The sequence below is a fragment of the Orcinus orca genome, chromosome 9 (assembly GCF_937001465.1).
Source record: "Orcinus orca chromosome 9, mOrcOrc1.1, whole genome shotgun sequence".
NCBI classification, from domain to species: Eukaryota; Metazoa; Chordata; class Mammalia; order Artiodactyla; family Delphinidae; genus Orcinus; species Orcinus orca.
The window spans coordinates 26,798,125-26,816,947 of record NC_064567.1 but is presented as its reverse complement, the minus strand read 5'-3'; the positions used below and the strand labels follow the sequence as shown (position 1 = coordinate 26,816,947).

Sequence of the window (18,823 nt, the reverse complement as noted above, 5' to 3'; positions counted from 1 at the left end):
AAGTCATTCCCTTCCGCATTGATAAGAGTTTCTAGAGATGAAGTTATCACACTCTTCCTGATACAGTGAAGGAGACACCCTTACAAGGGGAGATTTCGCTCTTTTTTTAAATTGAAGTATGGTTGATTTACAAATTGTGTTAGTTTCAGGTGTACAGCAAAGTGATTCACTTATACATATGTATTTTTTTTAGATTCTTTTCCATCATAGATTATTATAAGATATTGAATATAGTTCCCCATTCTATACAGTAAATACTTGTTTATTTTTTATATAGTGGTGTGTAACTTTTAATTACACACTCCTAATTTAACCCTTTCTCCCTTGCCCTTTGGTAACCATAAGTTTGTTTTCTATGTCTGTGTGTCCATTTCTGTTTTGTCAGTAAATTCATTTGTATTATTTTTTAGATTCCACATATAAGTGACATCATATAGATAGCTCTTATACAGGTAAATGTCTCTTACAAAAGGGTAGCTTCTACTCGGTTTTCAGAGCTTCTCCTGTGCCTGCAGTTTCTTAAAAATAACCAGCGTAGGGCTTCCCTGGTAGCGCAGTGGTTAAGAATCCGCCTGCCGATGCTGGGGACACGGGCTCGAGCCCTGGTCCGGGAAGATCCCACATGCTGCACAGCAGCTAGGCCCATGCGCCACAGCTACCGAGCCTGCGCTCTAGAGCCCGCGAGCCACAACTACTGAGGCCCGCGCGCCTAGAGCCTGTACTCCGCAGCAAGAGAAGCCACCACCATGAGAAACCGGCGCACCGCAATGAAGAGTAGCCCCCACTCACCTCAACTAAAAAGAAAGCCCACACGCAGCAACGAAGACCCAATGCAGCCAAAAATAAATTAATTAATTAAAAAAAAATAGCCAGCTTAAAATAATCCTTCTGCCAAAGAAGCATCCTCCTGCCAATGCAGGAAACACGGGTTCGATTCCTGGTCCGGGAAGATCCCACATGCCACGAAGCAACTAAGCCCATGTGCCACAACTACTGAGCCCACGGACCGCAACTACTGAAGCCCTCGCGCCTAGAGTCCGTTCTCCGCAACAAGAGAAGCCACCGCAATGAGAAGCCCATGCACCTCAATGAAGAGTAGCCCCAGCTTGCCACAACTAGAGAAAGCCAGTACGCAGCAACAAAGACCCAATGCAGCCAAATAAATAAATAAATAAATTTTAAGTAAATAAATAAAATTTAACTAACTTATTTGAACCTTAAAGCAGAACATTAAAGTATCTTGCTCTTAGACTAAATATTTGAATGATAAAAATACACAATTTGGGGCTTCCCTGGTGGCGCAGTGGTTGAGAGTCCGCCTGCCGATACAGGGGACACGGGTTCGTGCCCCGGTCTGGGAAGATCCCACATGCTGCGGAGCGGCTGGGCCCGTGAGCCGTGGCCGCTGAGCCTGTGCGTCCAGAGCCTGTGCTCCGCAACGGGAGAGGCCACAACAGTGAGAGGCCCGCATACCGCAAAAAAAAAAAAAAATACACAATTCAATTTTATTCCTAATTAATACTCCTAGAGTTAAACCATATCCATAATTTAAAACTTATAAAAGGCACATTTTTAAAATATGCTACTATAACATGCTAATATACCCATTCCTTAGGGACCACTAAATAATAAATAAATTCTAGAAGAAAACAAGGTCACTTGCAAATTTCTGTTTGAAAATGTTAAGCAAATTATCTTAAGACATGCTTGTCTGTTAAAAACTGTAAAAGGGTTCAGCTGTATAAATCATTTAATATACCATGCAAAGTAATCAAAAGAACCCTCAGACTAATACAAGAAAATTATTAATATATATTTATATGTGTCATGTTTATGTTTATCAGTTAAGAGTTAATAGTACAAAAATGTTATTTTTCTATGATGGTGTTTTTGTTTTAATATGGATATCTTTTAACCCTAAGATAAGAGATAATAAGATAGACAAGTAGAAAAATAAAGTGTTTATATACAACTGTAAATCTAGTGTATTCTACCACTAAATCCTTCCCTCTTTCTTATTTGCACTTTTGAGGCCTACAGCGGGTAAGTGCATTTTTTACTCTTTTTTAAACAATGTGAAAATAGGTCAGGTACCATGACTCACCCCAGTTAGGCTGGTAGGTCAGAAAATTGTAGCACAGGTTGGTCTGCAACAGGCTCAGAGTCAGATCATATACCAACTCTCTGGAGTAGAAAAATAGGGATTTACTGGAGGATTCACACAGCCGTTAGAGCTGGGATTTCAACCAGCACATCTGTGCCCTCCTAGAGAAGTGTCCTTGACATAGCTCTGATCAAAGTGCTTCCCTGCAAGCTGCAATTAGAAGGGATGTCTTACCTCTGCTGCTAAAAAAATACATTCTGAAACCCAGCTTGTAGCAGCCTGAGGGAGGGTAGTAGAGGGTGGGAAACCAACGGTCTGTGTGCCTTGCTTGGAAGTGCTGCATCTGCTTATTTGCTGAGCCCAGGTCCTGGAACTGGCCAGCACCAATCTTCAAATTCTGTTATTTCTTCCTGGGAACAGATTGAACTTGCTCAGACCTGCCTTGTGTTGAGATTACTCCTAACACCACTTAATTTGCAATTGGCAGTATTTGCCTTGTGCCTCTCAATGGGTGTGAAAATATTCAGATTGTCACGCTAATTAGAATATCTTTTGACAGCTGCACTTTCTCGGGAGTGGGCCAAGGAAAGGCCCCTGGGCACCCTAGTGTCCCCTCCAGGGAGCAGGTTTGTGATCTCAGGTGGCCCAAGGTTAGTCAGTTTCCATCCACAGGTACCTTGAGGTGCTTTTTCAACCACACCACACCCTGAACCATTACCTTACAAGATTGTTAGGCACTTTTGATCTTTAAATATCACACGATATATACAAAGCATTTTAAAAGAGGAAGCAAACCAGAAAATGGCAAAGTGAATGTTTATTAAAATAAAAAAAAAGACAAATAAATTATGCAAGCTATCTGTTTTACATAGAATACAGCAAAGTCATGGGAAGTTTTTACATGTGGCCAATTCTGTCAGTCTTGACAGGACTATGTTTTAAGACAAAAATATTAGAGACTTCCCTGGTGGCTCAGTGGTTAAGAATCCGCCTGCCAATGCAGGGGACATGGGCTCGAGCCCTGGTCCAGGAAGATCTCACATGCGGCAGAGCAACTAAGCCCGTGTGCCACCACTACTGAGCCTCAGCTCTAGAGCCCACGAGCCACAACTACTGAGCCCAAGTGCTGCAACTACTGAAGCCCGCATGCCTAGAGCCCATGCTCTGCAACAAGGGAAGTCATCACAATGAGTAGCCCGCGCACTGCAATGAAGAGTAGCCCCGCTCGCCACAACTAGAGAAAGCCCGCGTGCAGCAACGATGGCCCAATATAGCCAAAAATAAATAAAAAAAAAAAAACCCACAAATGTTTGATAAAAATATAAAGTCCTGGGGATGTAATGTACAGCATGCTGATCATAGTTAATAACACTGGATTGCATATTTTAAAACTGCTAAGAGAGTAAATCTTAAGTCCTTATCACAAGAAAAAAAATTGTAACTATCTATGGGGACAGATGTTAACTGGACTTATTGTGGTGATCTCTTTGCAATATATATAAATATTGAATCATTATGTTTACACCTGAAACTAATATAATATTGTATGTTAATTTTACCTCAATAAAAAAATACATACATAAAGAAAGAGATAAAGAAAAAAAGAAAGAAAAGGATGAGGATGATGCAGTGTTTCATCTCTCACATATCTAAGCCTAAAATCTTGCCATCACAGTCCCTCCTATCCCTCTTTTGCTGTATCTATTAATTCTCCCGGAACCTACTTTCCAAATAACTTTCTCCTATCCACTCTGCTACAGCCTTAACTCAGATCTTCAGCATTTCTTATCTGAATTATCACATCGACTTTCTGGTTTCTCTGTCATTCACTATTCTCTCCCTGCTAATCAGAGTAATCCTTCTAAAACCCATATCTGCTTACAGATAGTTCACTCTCCTGTTTCAATTAACACCCAATATCCACAGGATAAACCCAAACTTGGCATGGAATACACATCTCTCCATTGCCTGACCCCTATTCCAGTTTTACCTGGCAGCCACTCCTCCCTTGACTTCCTTCCTCCCTGACTCTAACAGAAATACACCCTCTGCTCTCCATCACCATTGCAGTGAAGTTTTTGTCCTTATGCTTGATTAAGGACAGAATTTGTGAAAAATGCAGTTACCTATTCCCTTGTGGTTACAGAAAAAGGGCACGTAATACACACTCTCATCACTAAACAGCATAATTCCAATCAGACTTTTAAAGAAATCTTGAGAGTCTGGAATTTTGAATTAAATAAATGTATTATTTATGAAGGTTTTTTAAAAACCTAACCCCCATAGGTAAAAATGTACTTAAAAGTTTCTATTGAGAAATGCCTCCTGGTACTTATATGAAGTTAGATCTGGCCTATGAGAGGAAGTTCAGTTTCATACACGATAGAGAAAACACACAGCAAAGGCTAATGCTAGCTATGGAATAGTTTTTCATCCCTGAAAACTCATAGCTAAGTCTTCCTCTCTAATTTGAAGCCAATTTTTAATCGGAAGTGAAGAGTCAGTTTACACATTTACATACTCAACTTTATATTTACCTACTCAATCTTCATGTGAAAATTTTATTTCATTTATTTGGTCAGTAAAGGGAGAATCCAAGGAGGACCGAACACAGAAGGATAAGATTAATTTAAATCTTAAATGCCAACTGGGACTGATCCCACAGGAGCGGGTCATCCATTAATCAAAGAGTAACTGATCACGGTGGGGCCCAAGGGTTTGGGGCCGTATCCAGGTGAGTGAATTCCGCAAAGAGCCCCAAGGGGGAGCAGGGAGAGCAGAAGGCCAACCCAGAGGAAAGTCTGAAGTCTCTAAAAAGAAAGGGGTGAAAGAGATTAAAGGGCTCTAAGAAGCACCATCAGATGCTGGGAAGGCACATCCTATTGTTTCTGAACAATGACAGGCTTTCTTTACAACCTTCCCTTTCACTTCATTCCCATATATTTATTCACATGGATACGTGAAACTTGCACTAACGCTCATTTCCTTCAAATAACACAAAATCTTATGTTTGAATTTCAAAGTTTTGTCCTCCTAAGAGCTTTGCTATACACTGATACAGAGGACTCTGCTTTAATTTCAAAGATGTACAGTTAGTTTATGTTTCTTTATTCTTTTATTCTCCATTTTTCCAATTTCCTCCTAATTTCATAACGAGAATCAGAAGTGCAGTCGTGTTAAGAAGAGCCTTCCAGGACTTCCCTGGTGGCGCAGTGGTTAAGAATCCACCTGCCAATGCAGGCAAAGAAAGCTCAATACCTTGTTATCTGTGTTTTCTATTTTATGTCACCAAAAGCAAAACATCACGGAGATAAGCATATCTGGAGTTATTTATAGATCATCTAGAAATAATATTAGGAATTTATGTTTATGAAATGAATACCCTATACATTAATGGAAATGTGGTTATGTAATAATAGTTACAATACCTTGAAAATTGATTTTGTATACTTGAATACCCTGGTCAAGTATTTTAAATGCTAATCTAAAAATACATTCTATGAAATTAAGTGAATTGGCTCTCAGTAGTTGGAGACACAGTGTCTGTGTTCAGATGTTTCCAGAGAGCTAATTTTCAAAGTAACAGATAGACTTTGAAGAAAAAAATAAAAATGAGGAGGGGCTCACTTAAAAAATCTGTGTACAAATACCAATAAAGGTTAAAATTAGGGGTGGATGAAATAGAACTTGTCCCTAGAGAGAATTAAAAAAAAAACAATGATGAATTTATTATGTAACATTGGAAGGATAAAACTAAGAGGAAGCTCCTTCTTTCTTTTTTCAGATATTCTTCTCGCCTGTCTAATGATACAGCCCTGAACTTTCTGAGAGACACATAATGTTGCTTAAAAAGAATACTGAGGGACTTCCCTGGTGGTCCAGTGGTTAAGACTCTATGCTTCCACTGCAGGGGGTGTGGGTTCTATTCTTGGTCAGGGCACTAAGATCCTGCATATCACGCGTGGCCAAAAAATTAAAAAAAAAAAGAAAAAAGAATACTGAAATGGAGTCTCATTCCTGTCTCTTAGCTGTGTGGCAGATAAATTTCAGTGACTTCATCTATAAGCTATAAATAATAATAATAACAATAGTAACTATAATACCATACAGGGTCATTGTGGGAATTAAAAAAGAAGAAGTGGTATGAACTGAATTGTGTTTCCCCACCAGATTCATATGTTGAAACCCTAACCCTCAACGTATTTGGAGATGCAGCCTTTACAGAGTTACTTAAGGTTAAATGAGGTCATAAGGGTAGGGCCCTAATCTGATAGAATTAGTGTCCTTTTAAGAAGAGACAGTGGAGAGCTTGTTCTCTGTCTACCATTCGAGGACACAGTGAGAAGGCAGCCATCTGCAAACGGGGAAGACAGCCCTCACCAAAAGAGAATCCTGCCAAGCTTTGATCTTGGACTTCTAGCCTCCAGAACTGAGAGAGTAAATTTCTGTTGCTTCAGTCACCCAGTCTACGGAATTTGTATGGCAGCCTGAGCTGACTGATACAATAAGGTAGGATATCAAGGGTAGGGTCCATGTCAGGCTTGCTGATATTTAATCCCACAGCATTCTCAGTGCTTATTATCTAGTAGGTACTCAATAAATCTTTACTGAATGAATAAATGATTGAATCAAAAACTAAAAGTTAGTCATTACATACAAATTTAAATTCTCTTTGAGCAGAGCTGACTTCAGACTTTCTCTGAGTTCTTTATTGGATTGCATATGTTAGACAGCATGAAAATCCAGTACAGTGCCAATCCCAGGAATTTCTCCCTCTCTATACTTTCCCTTTTCCTCCACCTCTCTGTGTAGGTGTTTAGAGAATGCAGCTTGGGATCCAGACTGCCTGGATAGATCTTGGCTCTATCACTTGTAGCCTTGGGCAAGATGGTGGCAGTAATAGCATATGTAAAAACAGAGATAATAATAACCTACCTCATCAGGTTGCTGTGAGAATTAAATGAACAGACACTTGTCATGCTTAGAAAACAAATAGCTTAATCTATTGACAGCATCCTCCCTTCTGTGCCTATACTCCCCCCTCCTGAATATCTTGAAATACAGTGGTCATTAACTCTGTTCTTAAATTTACCTTAATTTTAGGACGAACTTGATGTGTTGACCTAAAACAAATAGACTGCCAGATATTTCTCCAGCAAAGATGGATTTTTTTCAGGATCAGCACAGAATCACAATTCAGGGTCTGCAACCATGGCAAGCCACATGCAAGTTCCCACAAGGCAAGGGAAGGAGGAGATTTCATAGAGGGGAAAAGGAAGTTGGGAAGGCCAGAGAAAACAAAGAGTCCATGGCTTTTCATTGTCTGAGTCCTTGCCCGGAAAGAAGTGGAGTCTTTCTTCTTCCCACTGAGCTCTGCTCTCGTTGCGGGGTGTGGAAGCTCCCATCTCTATTTAATTGCAGTTTCTGTTCGTTAATTTTACAGATGTTACCAAACATGCCCTCTCCTTCCTCTCTTCTGTTGTTGGTGCTATCACATTCTCAGGATCTCCTACCAATCTGACCATTTATTCCCATATCTCTTGCAGGCTTCCTCTTTCTACTTTCTTTTGGAAGTCCTCAAGGCTCTGAGTCTACATTCACTTGGCCAGTTGCATCTGCTTCTCTCTCTCAACTTGTACAACCATCCTATCACTACACATTCTCTATTCTGACTCTTAAATATCTCTCAAATCTATATTTCAGGCCATCTCCACTGTCACAATCCTGGTCCAGCTCTCCATCATCTTTCACCTTTTGTATAACAGCCTCATAACTGGTCTTTCACTACATCTAATCTTGTCCTCTCCGATCTCAGTTTTGTTTTTCTGTTTTTTAAATTAATTTATTTGTTTATTTTTGGCTGCGTTGGGTCTTTGTTGCTGTACGCGGGCTTTCTCTACTTGTGGTGAACAGGGGTTACTCTTTGTTGTGGGGCGCAGTCTTCTCATCGCGGTGGCTTCTCTTGTTGTGGAGCACGGGCTCTAGGCACACAGGCTTCAGTAGTTGTGGCTCGTGGGCTCCAGAGCGCAGGCTCAGTAGTTGTGACGCACGGGCTTTGCTGTGCCGCGGCACGTGGGATCTTCCCAGATCAGGGCTCAAACCCATGTCCCCTGCATTGGCAGGTGGATTCTCAACCACTGCACCACCAGAGAAGCCCTCAGTTTTGTTTTTAAAAATGCAAGTTGGATTAGTACTTTGTCTGCTTAAAAGCCCTAATTAACTTGTCAACACCCTCAGGAAATGGTCCTCCAAACTTTAATGTGCCCATAAACTTCAAGACCTGCCTTTTGCCTACCCCTCTGGCTTCAGGTCTCACTCATCCCTCCGTTGCTGTCCTCAACCAGACACAACAGGCTTTGAGTTACTCGGCACTCTGACACTCACTCTTGACAGGTCTTTGAGCACATTGGGCCCCCCATCTAAAACCTTCCCAATACGCTCTCCAGTCTTGGTGGCTGCCCCATGGTCTCCTCCAGCAGCATCTTTCTGTAACACACTTTTGTTTTAAACTCCTCATCCTCTGCTTGATGAAAGAAGAATTGCTTATGTCTTATTTACTTTTTAACACACAGTACACATTTAAATAGTTGTTGGCTAGATGAATGAACGAACTCTTCTCAATTTTCCTTATGCTCATTTTTACTCCTTTAATGCTTTCATCTGTATGATGGTTAATTTTATGTATCGACATGGCTGGGCCACGGGATGCCCAGATACGGGGTCAATCATTATTCTTAGTACTTCGGTGAGGGTGTTTTTGGATGAGTTTAGTCTTTAAATCAAAAGATAATGCGGAGTGTTCTTCCTAGTGTGTGTAGGCTTCATCCAATCAATTGAAGGCCTGAATAGAATAAAAAGACTGACCTTCTCTGAATAACAGGGAATTCCTCCTGTTCAAGCTGGGATGTTGGTTTTTACCTGTCTTCAGACTTGAACTGAGACGTCGGCTCTTCCTGGGTCTTGCGCCCACTGGTCTTTGGATTGTAACTACATCATTGGCTCTCTGGGTCTTCAGCTCGCAGACCCACCCGGCAGATCTTAGGACTTGCCAGCTTCTATAATTGTGTGAGCCCAACTCTTACAATAAGTCTGTCTATCTATCTATCTATCTATCTACCTATCTATCTACAGCCTGTTGGTTCCGTTTCTCAGGAGAATGCTAACACAATCTGCCAATAATATATGAGGTTGGAAATACAGCATGAAGTGAATCAGATTCATAGATAATAAAACAAAAATATTTACTGCTGGACAATAAAACTGCCATGAGCAGCAGTTTTCTAAATTTAACCAAGTTTGAATTTTATTTTCATTTCTCTGTTCAAAAATTGCCCCAATCCGGAAGGTCAGCAAAAACAGTAATGAAAATCAAGACGCATCAGTAAGCTGCAAACTGAGTAACTCCTTCTTTAGAGGAAGTGTCACCCAGTAAAACAGGCACTGCCAACCAGTTCATATTTAAAAATTCATATTTCAGAAATAATGTTTTAAAGGGTAGTTAAGTTTAAATAGCCTACAAATTCAAACAAAAAACAAACCTATAATGTGGCTAAACTCTCTTAGAGAACGACCTGAATTCTGTTAAAAGAAGTTGTTCAGCAGAGAATGAAAGACTATGAGAAGATTAAGCAGTTCCTACCTTTTTTCTACGTACATGGTGGGTCTTATTTATGTTCCATAAATAAAGGTCCTGTTGAAGTCACATGTTGTCACCTGGCAGCGTTCCTAATTCCTGCTTCCACTATTGAATTATATCTGGCATGAGAATTCAGATGAGTTCACCAAAAAAAATTCTTTGAGCATCTGCTCTGTGCTAAGTTCATTGCTAAGTGTTGAGAAGACACAGAGAATGACATATGCCTGCTCCCAACAGATGAAGTTAGAAAATAGTAGGAACAAAAGAAGTGAAGGGTGAATTCAACGGCAACTTTTCTGTTCTTCACTCTATTTGCCTTCATTTCCCTCTAGTTCACTTTCAGGCTCGGTAATGAGTATGTGAAGAGCAGATCCTGGCCAATTACTTATATCAGAATGTACAGGTCCATGAAGAGGACCACCGGCTTAATGGGAGTCTATAGGAGACAGACTTAGGGGATGTAGAAAATTCAACTGAAACAGTGATGTGACAGAGCTGCTAAAAGAGCTCATAATGCTTACTTTTGTTCTACATTTGTAGAAATAAAGCATCTAGATCAAAGTAGGCAATAGTTTTACCACTGTATATTTTATTATATATTGCTGAATGATCTTGGATATTTAGCCTGGAGTAAGTCAATTAAGACACACTTGGAAACTTTCTTCAAACCTTTGGTCTTCTGTTTATCTATGGATGAAAAACTTGGGACAATGAGTGAAAGTTACAGATGGGGTCTTTTCTAGCTATCAAGGTATATAACAAAGGAATGAGTTGGCCTGGGGATCTGAATAAGTACAAAGATTTCTATCAGAAGTGATCAAGGAAAGGATGGATGGACACCTGTCAAAGATAATCTAGAAGAACTTATTCTTTTGGCTGGGAGTTGAATCATGACATTCGTTACCTCCTCAAGCTCTAAAGTTCCATGATTTTAGATTTCAATAAGTTGTAGACTGTTTACCCGTGCATTGGGTAGACACATCAATGACACATTATTAAAACTTTTATAGCATGTTCAATAACATCATTTCACAAAAAATAAACTCAGAAATCTCATTAAATAAATATCAATACAATAAAGTGTACATTTTTGTACCCAGCCAAACTTAGCCTGTGCAGTATTTCATGAACATAAAGTTTTCTTTGTAATTCAAATCTTACATGGTATAAAGACCTAGAATAATATTTATAAATGTGAATTATTTTAGCCAAAGAAAAATAACACAAGGTCTCTCTAAGGCTATTGAACACTCTCCCTTTCAATGTATCTTTTATTTCTGCCTTTATTATTCTTTTGTTTCTGTTTTATTTGCTGAAAATATCACTACAAGTAAGTACAATGATAAATTTTGTTAAAATCTTGCTTTTAAGTACTTGGAATCTGAATCCTTGTTCTGATGTACTCCGGGGAACTCTTTTTCTATTTATTTTTTCTTCCTTCCCTTCATTGTTTCTAATAAAAGGTTAAGACGGAAATAGTTCCCCTTCAGAAATGTACAAGGGCGTATATTTAATTTAGTTTTTGTTCCTAGAAGTTAGTGCGTAATCAAAATTATATAAACTTTCTGCATGTTCCTCTCCATATTATTTTCAAATATTTAAAGTTTCAAATCTGAGATCCTTTGAGACTATTTTTATTTTCATCATGCATGGATTATAAATAATATGTTAATAAAATATCTTGTATGTAATATAAATATTTGTTGGAAACCCATCAAAAATTGGTCTAGTTCTCTCCTTAATATCGTAAGTATAATTTTGTTTTGAATGGGAGGGTTGATCCATGGCATCCTTCATCATTTCTGATTAGCTAATTGCTTCTGTCGTACCTGTGTCTTCTCACTTCCTTTCCTGATGAAGCTGTTTAGGTCTGGCCGGGAAGCTACCATGAAACTCCCCCAGCTAATATTCCATAGGTGGACCTGAGCAACCACCAAAGGCTTTTCCTGGGTTGAACTAGGTTGAGATTCCAATGACGCAAACAGGGTTCCTACTGTTTAATCTTTTACTCCTATGCCTGCAGCCAATGTTGGTTTACTTGTTTGTTTGTTTGTTTTTCTGAAGTAATTTAAATTATACTCAAAGCTCTCAAAGTCCTATTGCTTAGACTCAGTGAATGGAGCATCATTTGAAAAGATATAAGTAGACCATAAGTATCATGGTAAAAGAATGAAATACTGATTTTTTTCTTTTAAATAAAGAGAAAGGAGTGTCTTAAAAAGTGTTTCATTGCAATACGCAAGCAGGCTGACCAGTATATATTAGCTCCTGGAAACTTTGAGAAACCTTCCTTCACAAATAGACAGTGGGGTTTATCATCTCAGGTTTAACACTTTTCCCCTCATTTAGTCTTTGCATGAAAAACACAATTAATGCTGTCTTGAGTTGAGAAACCATCTGTCAGAGATGTAAGAAATTCCAGCCTTGGATGGAAGGTTGGATGTTATTAATCTTCATGGTTTCTTTCAACCCTTAATTCTTCTTAATTATGGTAAAGATATATTTTCTTCTAAATGGGAAAGTTGATCCATGTGACTTGCATTCTAACAGTGGATTCTAACAGAATTTTTAAGAGGTTAAGATAAACATCAAACTTTTCTGTATATCAAAGACCAGCCTCTCTGTCTCTCTCGCTCTCCCCCTCTCTCTCTCTCTCTCTCTCTCTGTCTCTCTCTCTCTCTCTAGGAGTTGTCTGGTCATTTGTTTGACCATTTCTGAAAAGAGAATTTAAAAATTAAAGAAAAAAGTCTCCATATTTACATTCTCTTTATATTAAGAAAAAAAAAATCTCTAAGGAAAAATTTCTCTATACACATCACAGGTTAATTTACAATTTGGGTTGCTAGCAACTGGAATTCATTGCCTGTGTGATAGCTTCATGTCTCCGTGTTAAAAATTAGAAAAGAGGTCAGTTCTAATGAATAGAGGTCCACACAGACAAGTGTTGTTTCTGTTGGTTCCTCTCGTACCAAGTCTAAGAATAGAAAGGAAAAAAAAAAAAAAAAAGACAACAGAAGAGAACCATCTTTTACTGCCATCTTTCCCTTCAGCATAAACTGAGGCATGTGTTTGATAGAGGGAAGGAAGTGTGCTTCTTCAAACTCTCGCTCAGTAAAGGATATTAGTTCCATTAAGCACTGTTGGAAAGTATATTGGAGATAGTATATTTAAAATTAATTTAAAAGGTAAAGGGTTTTTAATGCCTTTTAATATAAGCAAACATTGATTTTATTAAAATGCCTTCAGATATTACAATACAATGACTTATTTATCACTCCAGGTCTGTATCATGTGTATAACTTCCTTTCCAAGTATACTGATTTTGTGTATTTTGGAAGTGGAGAGAGAACCAAAGCAGTCTACCAAAATTCTTCCTCACCATCCTTCTTGAATAGAACCAGGTCTATCATGCCAACAGAGACTATTTCAAAACAGTAGAAATTATTATTTTTTAAAGGGATAGGATTAACCAATTAGATGTTTCTTAAACAACAAAGAATGTCATAGTTTTCTAGGCTGTGTTTGACACAAAATGTCAAATATTTATAATAAAATATTAAAGTTAAGTACAGTGAAATGTATGAAATATTGAAAGGATTATCAACCTTGTTGGAGTCCTTGTATAGCATAGGAATGTCTATATTCATTGATAACATGAAAAACTTAACATTTTTCTTTAGATTGAAAGCCCAAATAGAATTGATTTAAAATTTAAAGCACTTCTAGTAAGAAATTTCAGCACTGTGTAAGTTAAACATGGAGTGAAAACCATATTTATTACTTTTTTTCTCATGTTTTTCTGTTAAGAACTTTCTTAGACTCTGAGGTGTTTAATTGAACTCAACAAATATCTGCAAAAATTTAATTTTAATTTTTGGGCTGTTTAGCTCTTACAGTGAAGCCAATTCTGAGTGCTATATTAAATGTATAGCAATAATTATATGTATTTTCCTAGCTTGTGATATGAGGAATCTTGCATTTCAATATATTATTCTTATACACAAGATCATCTGACTTCAAATGAAGAACTCTATTTCAGAGCACCGCTTGAATATAGACTATCACCCACCTGGGGATTAGAACTAAGCTGATTGTCAGTTATGCAACCTGGTATTAGTGCCCTTGTTATTTTCCACGGAATAAAAAGGCAACATGAAAGAGAGTCTTTGCTACTAGTATCTAGCTTTTATACAGCTGCCCTTGCGTTTGTCATAGCGCAAGAGAAGAGAAATACAGATTGTAAGGTGAAATCCATAGAAGATTCAAAATCACTGTGGTCAGTAGATAGAGGCATGACAGCCATGCTGTTAAGAAGACACTGGAGTCCAGTGTACTTGGATTCTATCTATTGATAAATAGCTGTATGACTTGGATAGTTACTTAACCTCTTTGGGCTTCAGTTTCTTTGTCCTCATGTAAAAGGAAAGTTGTTAGAGGTTTAAGTAAATATGTGTGTGTGTTTGTGTACATATATATGTGTATATATATATATATACTTAAGGTATACACATATCATATATGATATGTATGTATCTTTAATATATATCATATATGAACCATAAGATATACATTACTTAAAATTAAATACATATATACTTGAGATAGATATATAAATAATATATTCATTTAGGATATACATGGCTATGTACATATATTCACTTACAATTATACATATACGATAATAGAACAGTTCTTGGCAGGTGGTAAGCACTACTTAACTATTATTTTATTGCCTTATCATTTCTATATCTGAACTACTAATGAGTAACAAAGTTGATTGACCTGATGGTTCTTTCCTTTCCCTGCTTTTTCTTTAAAGGTTCAAAGTTGCAGCAAAATGTTACTTTTAAGAGGTTGAGTAAACACAGAATGAGAAGCCCTAAAGCAAGGTGCTGAGTTAATAGACAGGATAATCACTTCCTGAACACAGATGAACGAGCTCTTTGTCGAACTAGCCGGGGGACTGTTAATGGGCTTTTGTTTTAGAGAGGATGGATTGAGGGAGAGGCCTGATGAGAGCCCTTACAACATCTGCCTCTCTCGTTGCCTATTACTGAAACAGTAGCCTTGCAAATAAGTATAATCACATATAAATCAAAACACTAGACTGTGAGCTCTATCAGGACAGAGATTTTGTCTATGTTGAGTCACTGCTGTCTCCACAGGGTCCAGGTAAGTGCCTGACAAACAGCAGGTTCACAATAACTATTTCTTGAATGAATGAAAAATCTTGACCTTTCCTTTAAATAGGATTAACAGGAAAAGCAAAACAAACAAAATAGCAGGCTTTCCTACTTCCTGATGGATTTCTGACCCCAAGAATGCTGGTAAGCAGATTAAGCAGGGTTGAGGAGGAGCATGTGAATGACAGCAGTGTGAATACGTACATTTAGCAAGTATTCCAGAAGCCATGGATTTGCTTAAGGCTTCACAGGAATGTGTGGTGTGGAGAGGTGCCGCACTCAACTCTGATTCATGCACATGTGACACATTTGAATCACAAGTATTTTGTCCAGCATCTAACTTTAGTGTCTATACTTATACTTTTTCTCTCCCCAGGTTTTCAGAAACCTTTTCCACAAAGTGATACTTTTACTCTCTGCAAACATTTAGCTTACTTTAGCTTTCTACTCAACCTTTGACTGGCTAACACTATCAGTGTGACAGGATTTATTTCACAGGTGGGGTTTATCCTATAGCATTACTTATAGTTTACCTCACGACCTCGGACTGTAGATTAAAATAATATAACATTCTTAGAGCTATGCCTGACTTAAATCTGAATGCATGTTCATTTTTACTGTCATAGCAAACATGTTTTTGAAAACAGAAAGAAGTCCCTTTTTATAGCATAGGCAAACTAATAATTTGAATAGGAATATATGTTCATTTATGCACACCATAAGTTTTCCTAATTTTCTTTGTAATGAAAACTGAGAAGATATTAGTCATCCTTGGATGAGCCATACTCAGTTCTACTTGACTTTTCTAAATATAATGAAAACACAGCAAATAAATTTAAAGTACATTATTAATTGATTAGATATGATTTCTTAAAATGGTTTACATCATCTCTTTTAACTTCCATTCTTCCAAGCTTCCAGACATTAATAATGAGTCACCAAAAAGCTATCATTGATTTATAATGCACATTACTACATCGGACTTGGCCCAAGAAATCTGTATGGGCCCCAAAGGAAACAGAAAAATGTTTACAACTGAGCCATGGCAGAAATAGGCTGAAAACACATATCTGTATTCTCCAAAAACAATTAGGGCTAATGTAATTAAGGTGAATATTCCGGTTCATTTTATTCCATGGAACTGTTTCACTCTTGAAGCCCCATGTAGGAAAGAGTCTTTATGGTTAGAACACTACTGAGGGTGGTATAATTTTGCTTGGCCCTTGTACACGTAAAGTAAACATTTTACATTATTGCACAGGGACAAAAATTTACAGCCAGAGATGACACAGGATCTGATTAAAGTTAACACACTTGGCGTTTAAGGCTAACCCACATAGGAAAGCAATCATTCCCAGGATGGAGATCAAATATCTTAACACAGTGTTACCTGTCTGAGTTGCTAGAAAAGATTTCTTATCTAAAAATTGATCCATAACATGTGTTTTCAAATTTGTCAGTCTCTTTTCATTTGTGTGCTAGACAGAGGCACTTTAAGAGCTATTAACTGTAGTCTCAGGAGTACAAGACTGGTTTTCAGCAGTCATTGGTAAATATGGCAAGGAATTAAAATGACATTGGATTAAAAAGAAAGTAAACAAATCATTAAATCAGAAAATTTCACCAAATCTTGTAAAAATCACTGGTCTCTGAGTTGAAGAACTTCCTCACTTAAAAAAAAAAAAAGAAAAAAGAAAAATCAGTGGCTATCCCCCCCACCCAAATAAGTGAATACTACAGCTTTTCGATGTTAAGGTATGATGGTTTTGCTGTTTGGGCTAGTGAGGGTTTTAAAATATTGACGAGTTAAGTACTTTGAGTTATGTTTCCAGCAATATTTCAAAGTATTGTAGTATTATGCAGAAATTCCAAATAGAAAAACTAAAATATCGAATAAAACAGGTTGAAAAAGTTTAGTAAAATGTATAAAAATTAAAAGGCTAAAAAACAAAACCAAAACCAAAAAAACCTCACCGCGTTTTAAGTGTGTAAAAATAAATCACATTCATTCATGGAAATCCAGTGACTGTTTTTTTTTTTTTTTTTGGTCTTAGTTAGTTGGTACGTACTGCACCTGCCACAACACGTTGGAAAGTAGGTCCTGGTACACACTAAGGAATATCCAACCAGGTAAATACATCAGGGTGATAAGGCCCATGAAATTGAGCGGATAGTGAGAATAGTCCCAGGAACAAGCGCCCCAAGTGCGGAGTCCCAGACCCCAGGACAACTCCCACGCGTAGATGAAGATCACGTAGAAGGGCACTCGCTTCCAGGTGCCCCAGCCCCGACTGTAGTGGAGGTGGAAGTAGAGCTTTTCCACCACGAAACTGCAGCTGCCGTACATAAAGAAGGACCAGAGAGACGTGTGGCCGCTGCTTGTCCCGTCCCCCTGGCCCAGCAGGTTAAAGAAGAATGTGAAGAAAATCTCATCCAAAAAGCCGTGCATTCCGAAGAAAAGAAAGCGGAGCAGGTCCGGCAGCCCCTGGCTGGGGGCTCCCGCCGCGCCCCTGGGGCCGCGAGGTCTCCGCCGCCGGCCGCCGGCTGCCGCAGGGACCCGGGCGCCTGCAGGGGCGGGGGGCGCGCCCCGCAGCAGCTGTTGCTGCTGCTGCTGCCGCGGCTGGTACCGTAAGCGCAGGAAGCGCTTCAGGAACACTTTGCAGTGGTAGAGCGCCAGCACGTACTGCAGCGCCAGGTCCAGCGCCCCCGGCGCCGCTGCGCCCCCCGGCCCGCCGCCCTGGTTGAGCAACGCGCCCGCCAGGGTCTGCAGCCCCACGTGGGCCGAGGGGTAGAGGAGGAAATTGAAGACGAAGGCGCTGGGGCAGCGCCGCTGCTGCAGGTAGACCTTCTCCAGGGCAAAGTGGGTGAGCGAGTGCAGGAGGCAGTGGTAGGGCGAGGAGAAGCCCAGCATCCGGAGGTCGGGGCTGCGAACGAAGCGCCGCGCCGCAGACAGGAGCACGTCCAGGGTGATCCCGTGCATCCCGTAGAAGTAGAGGCGCATCCAGGCGGGCAGCGCGGCGCCCTCGGCCGGCGCTTCAGCAGTGGACAGCGGCTCGGGGCGGCTGACGGCTGCCTCGCCTCCCCGCCCGCCGGGGGCCCCCGAAAGCCTCGCCGCGCCGCCCCTCCGCGTGGGACCCTCGTCGTCCGCGTCCCTGCCGGCCATCGACTCAGAGGCTGCCGGGGCGCCCGAGCCCGCGCCACCGCTGCCGCCGCCGCTGCCGGGTGCGCGGAGCTGCGGGGCCGAGAGGCCGAGCCCCGCGCCGCCTCCCGGACGCTGCCGGCCCCCGGGGGGCGCGCGGGGAGCTCCGTCCCGGCTGCAGCCGGGCGGCGGCCGGAGCTGCTGCGATTGGGGGATGCGCGGGCCGCCCGGCTCGCGGAGTCCCCCCGCCGCGGCCCCGCCGCGCCCTCGTCTCCAGTCCCGGGCGAGGTGCCGCCGGCCAGCGCCCGCGCTCACCCTGCGCGGCCTATCGGGCGCCGAGGCCCGGCGAGGTGCAGTGGCGCCGGGGCCGAGGGGAGAAATGCAGAGGCTGGTGCAAACCCCATCTCCTCCGCGGCGCAGCCCCGCCGCCTCTGCTGCAGGCTCTAGAAGCGTAACGCGAGCAGCGACGCCCCTTCCCCCGGCCCTCCCCATGCCCCTCTCAGCCCGTGTCGACCTCTCCCGCCTTCGCAGTCCCCCCTCCACGCCCCAGCCCTCCGCGCTGAGTCCCGCGGGGGTCCGCTGGGGAAGGCCCGGCCCTGCCTCTCCAACCGCGTACCACGCTCCGCACCCGCTCCCCGCCCGGGCCGGAGGCGTTTGCTGGGGCGGAGGCTCCGAGTGGAGAAACACCCAACAGGTGTGACTGCGAGCTGGTGGGCATCCCTTTTATCGAGGAACCAGGGCGAGGGCCTGGCTGGCGGAGA

The 18,823-nt window shown here is 40.9% G+C and overlaps 1 protein-coding gene across 1 annotated transcript; it reads right to left on the bottom strand.

Moving 5' to 3' along the window:
- Positions 1-14,543: 14,543 nt before the first annotated feature.
- Positions 14,544-18,210, bottom strand: TMEM229A (transmembrane protein 229A). Its single transcript, XM_049714488.1, has one exon. The coding sequence runs from the start codon at positions 18,084-18,086 to the stop codon at positions 16,974-16,976; it is 1,113 nt and encodes a 370-aa protein (XP_049570445.1). The 5' UTR covers positions 18,087-18,210; the 3' UTR covers positions 14,544-16,973.
- Positions 18,211-18,823: the final 613 nt, after the last annotated feature.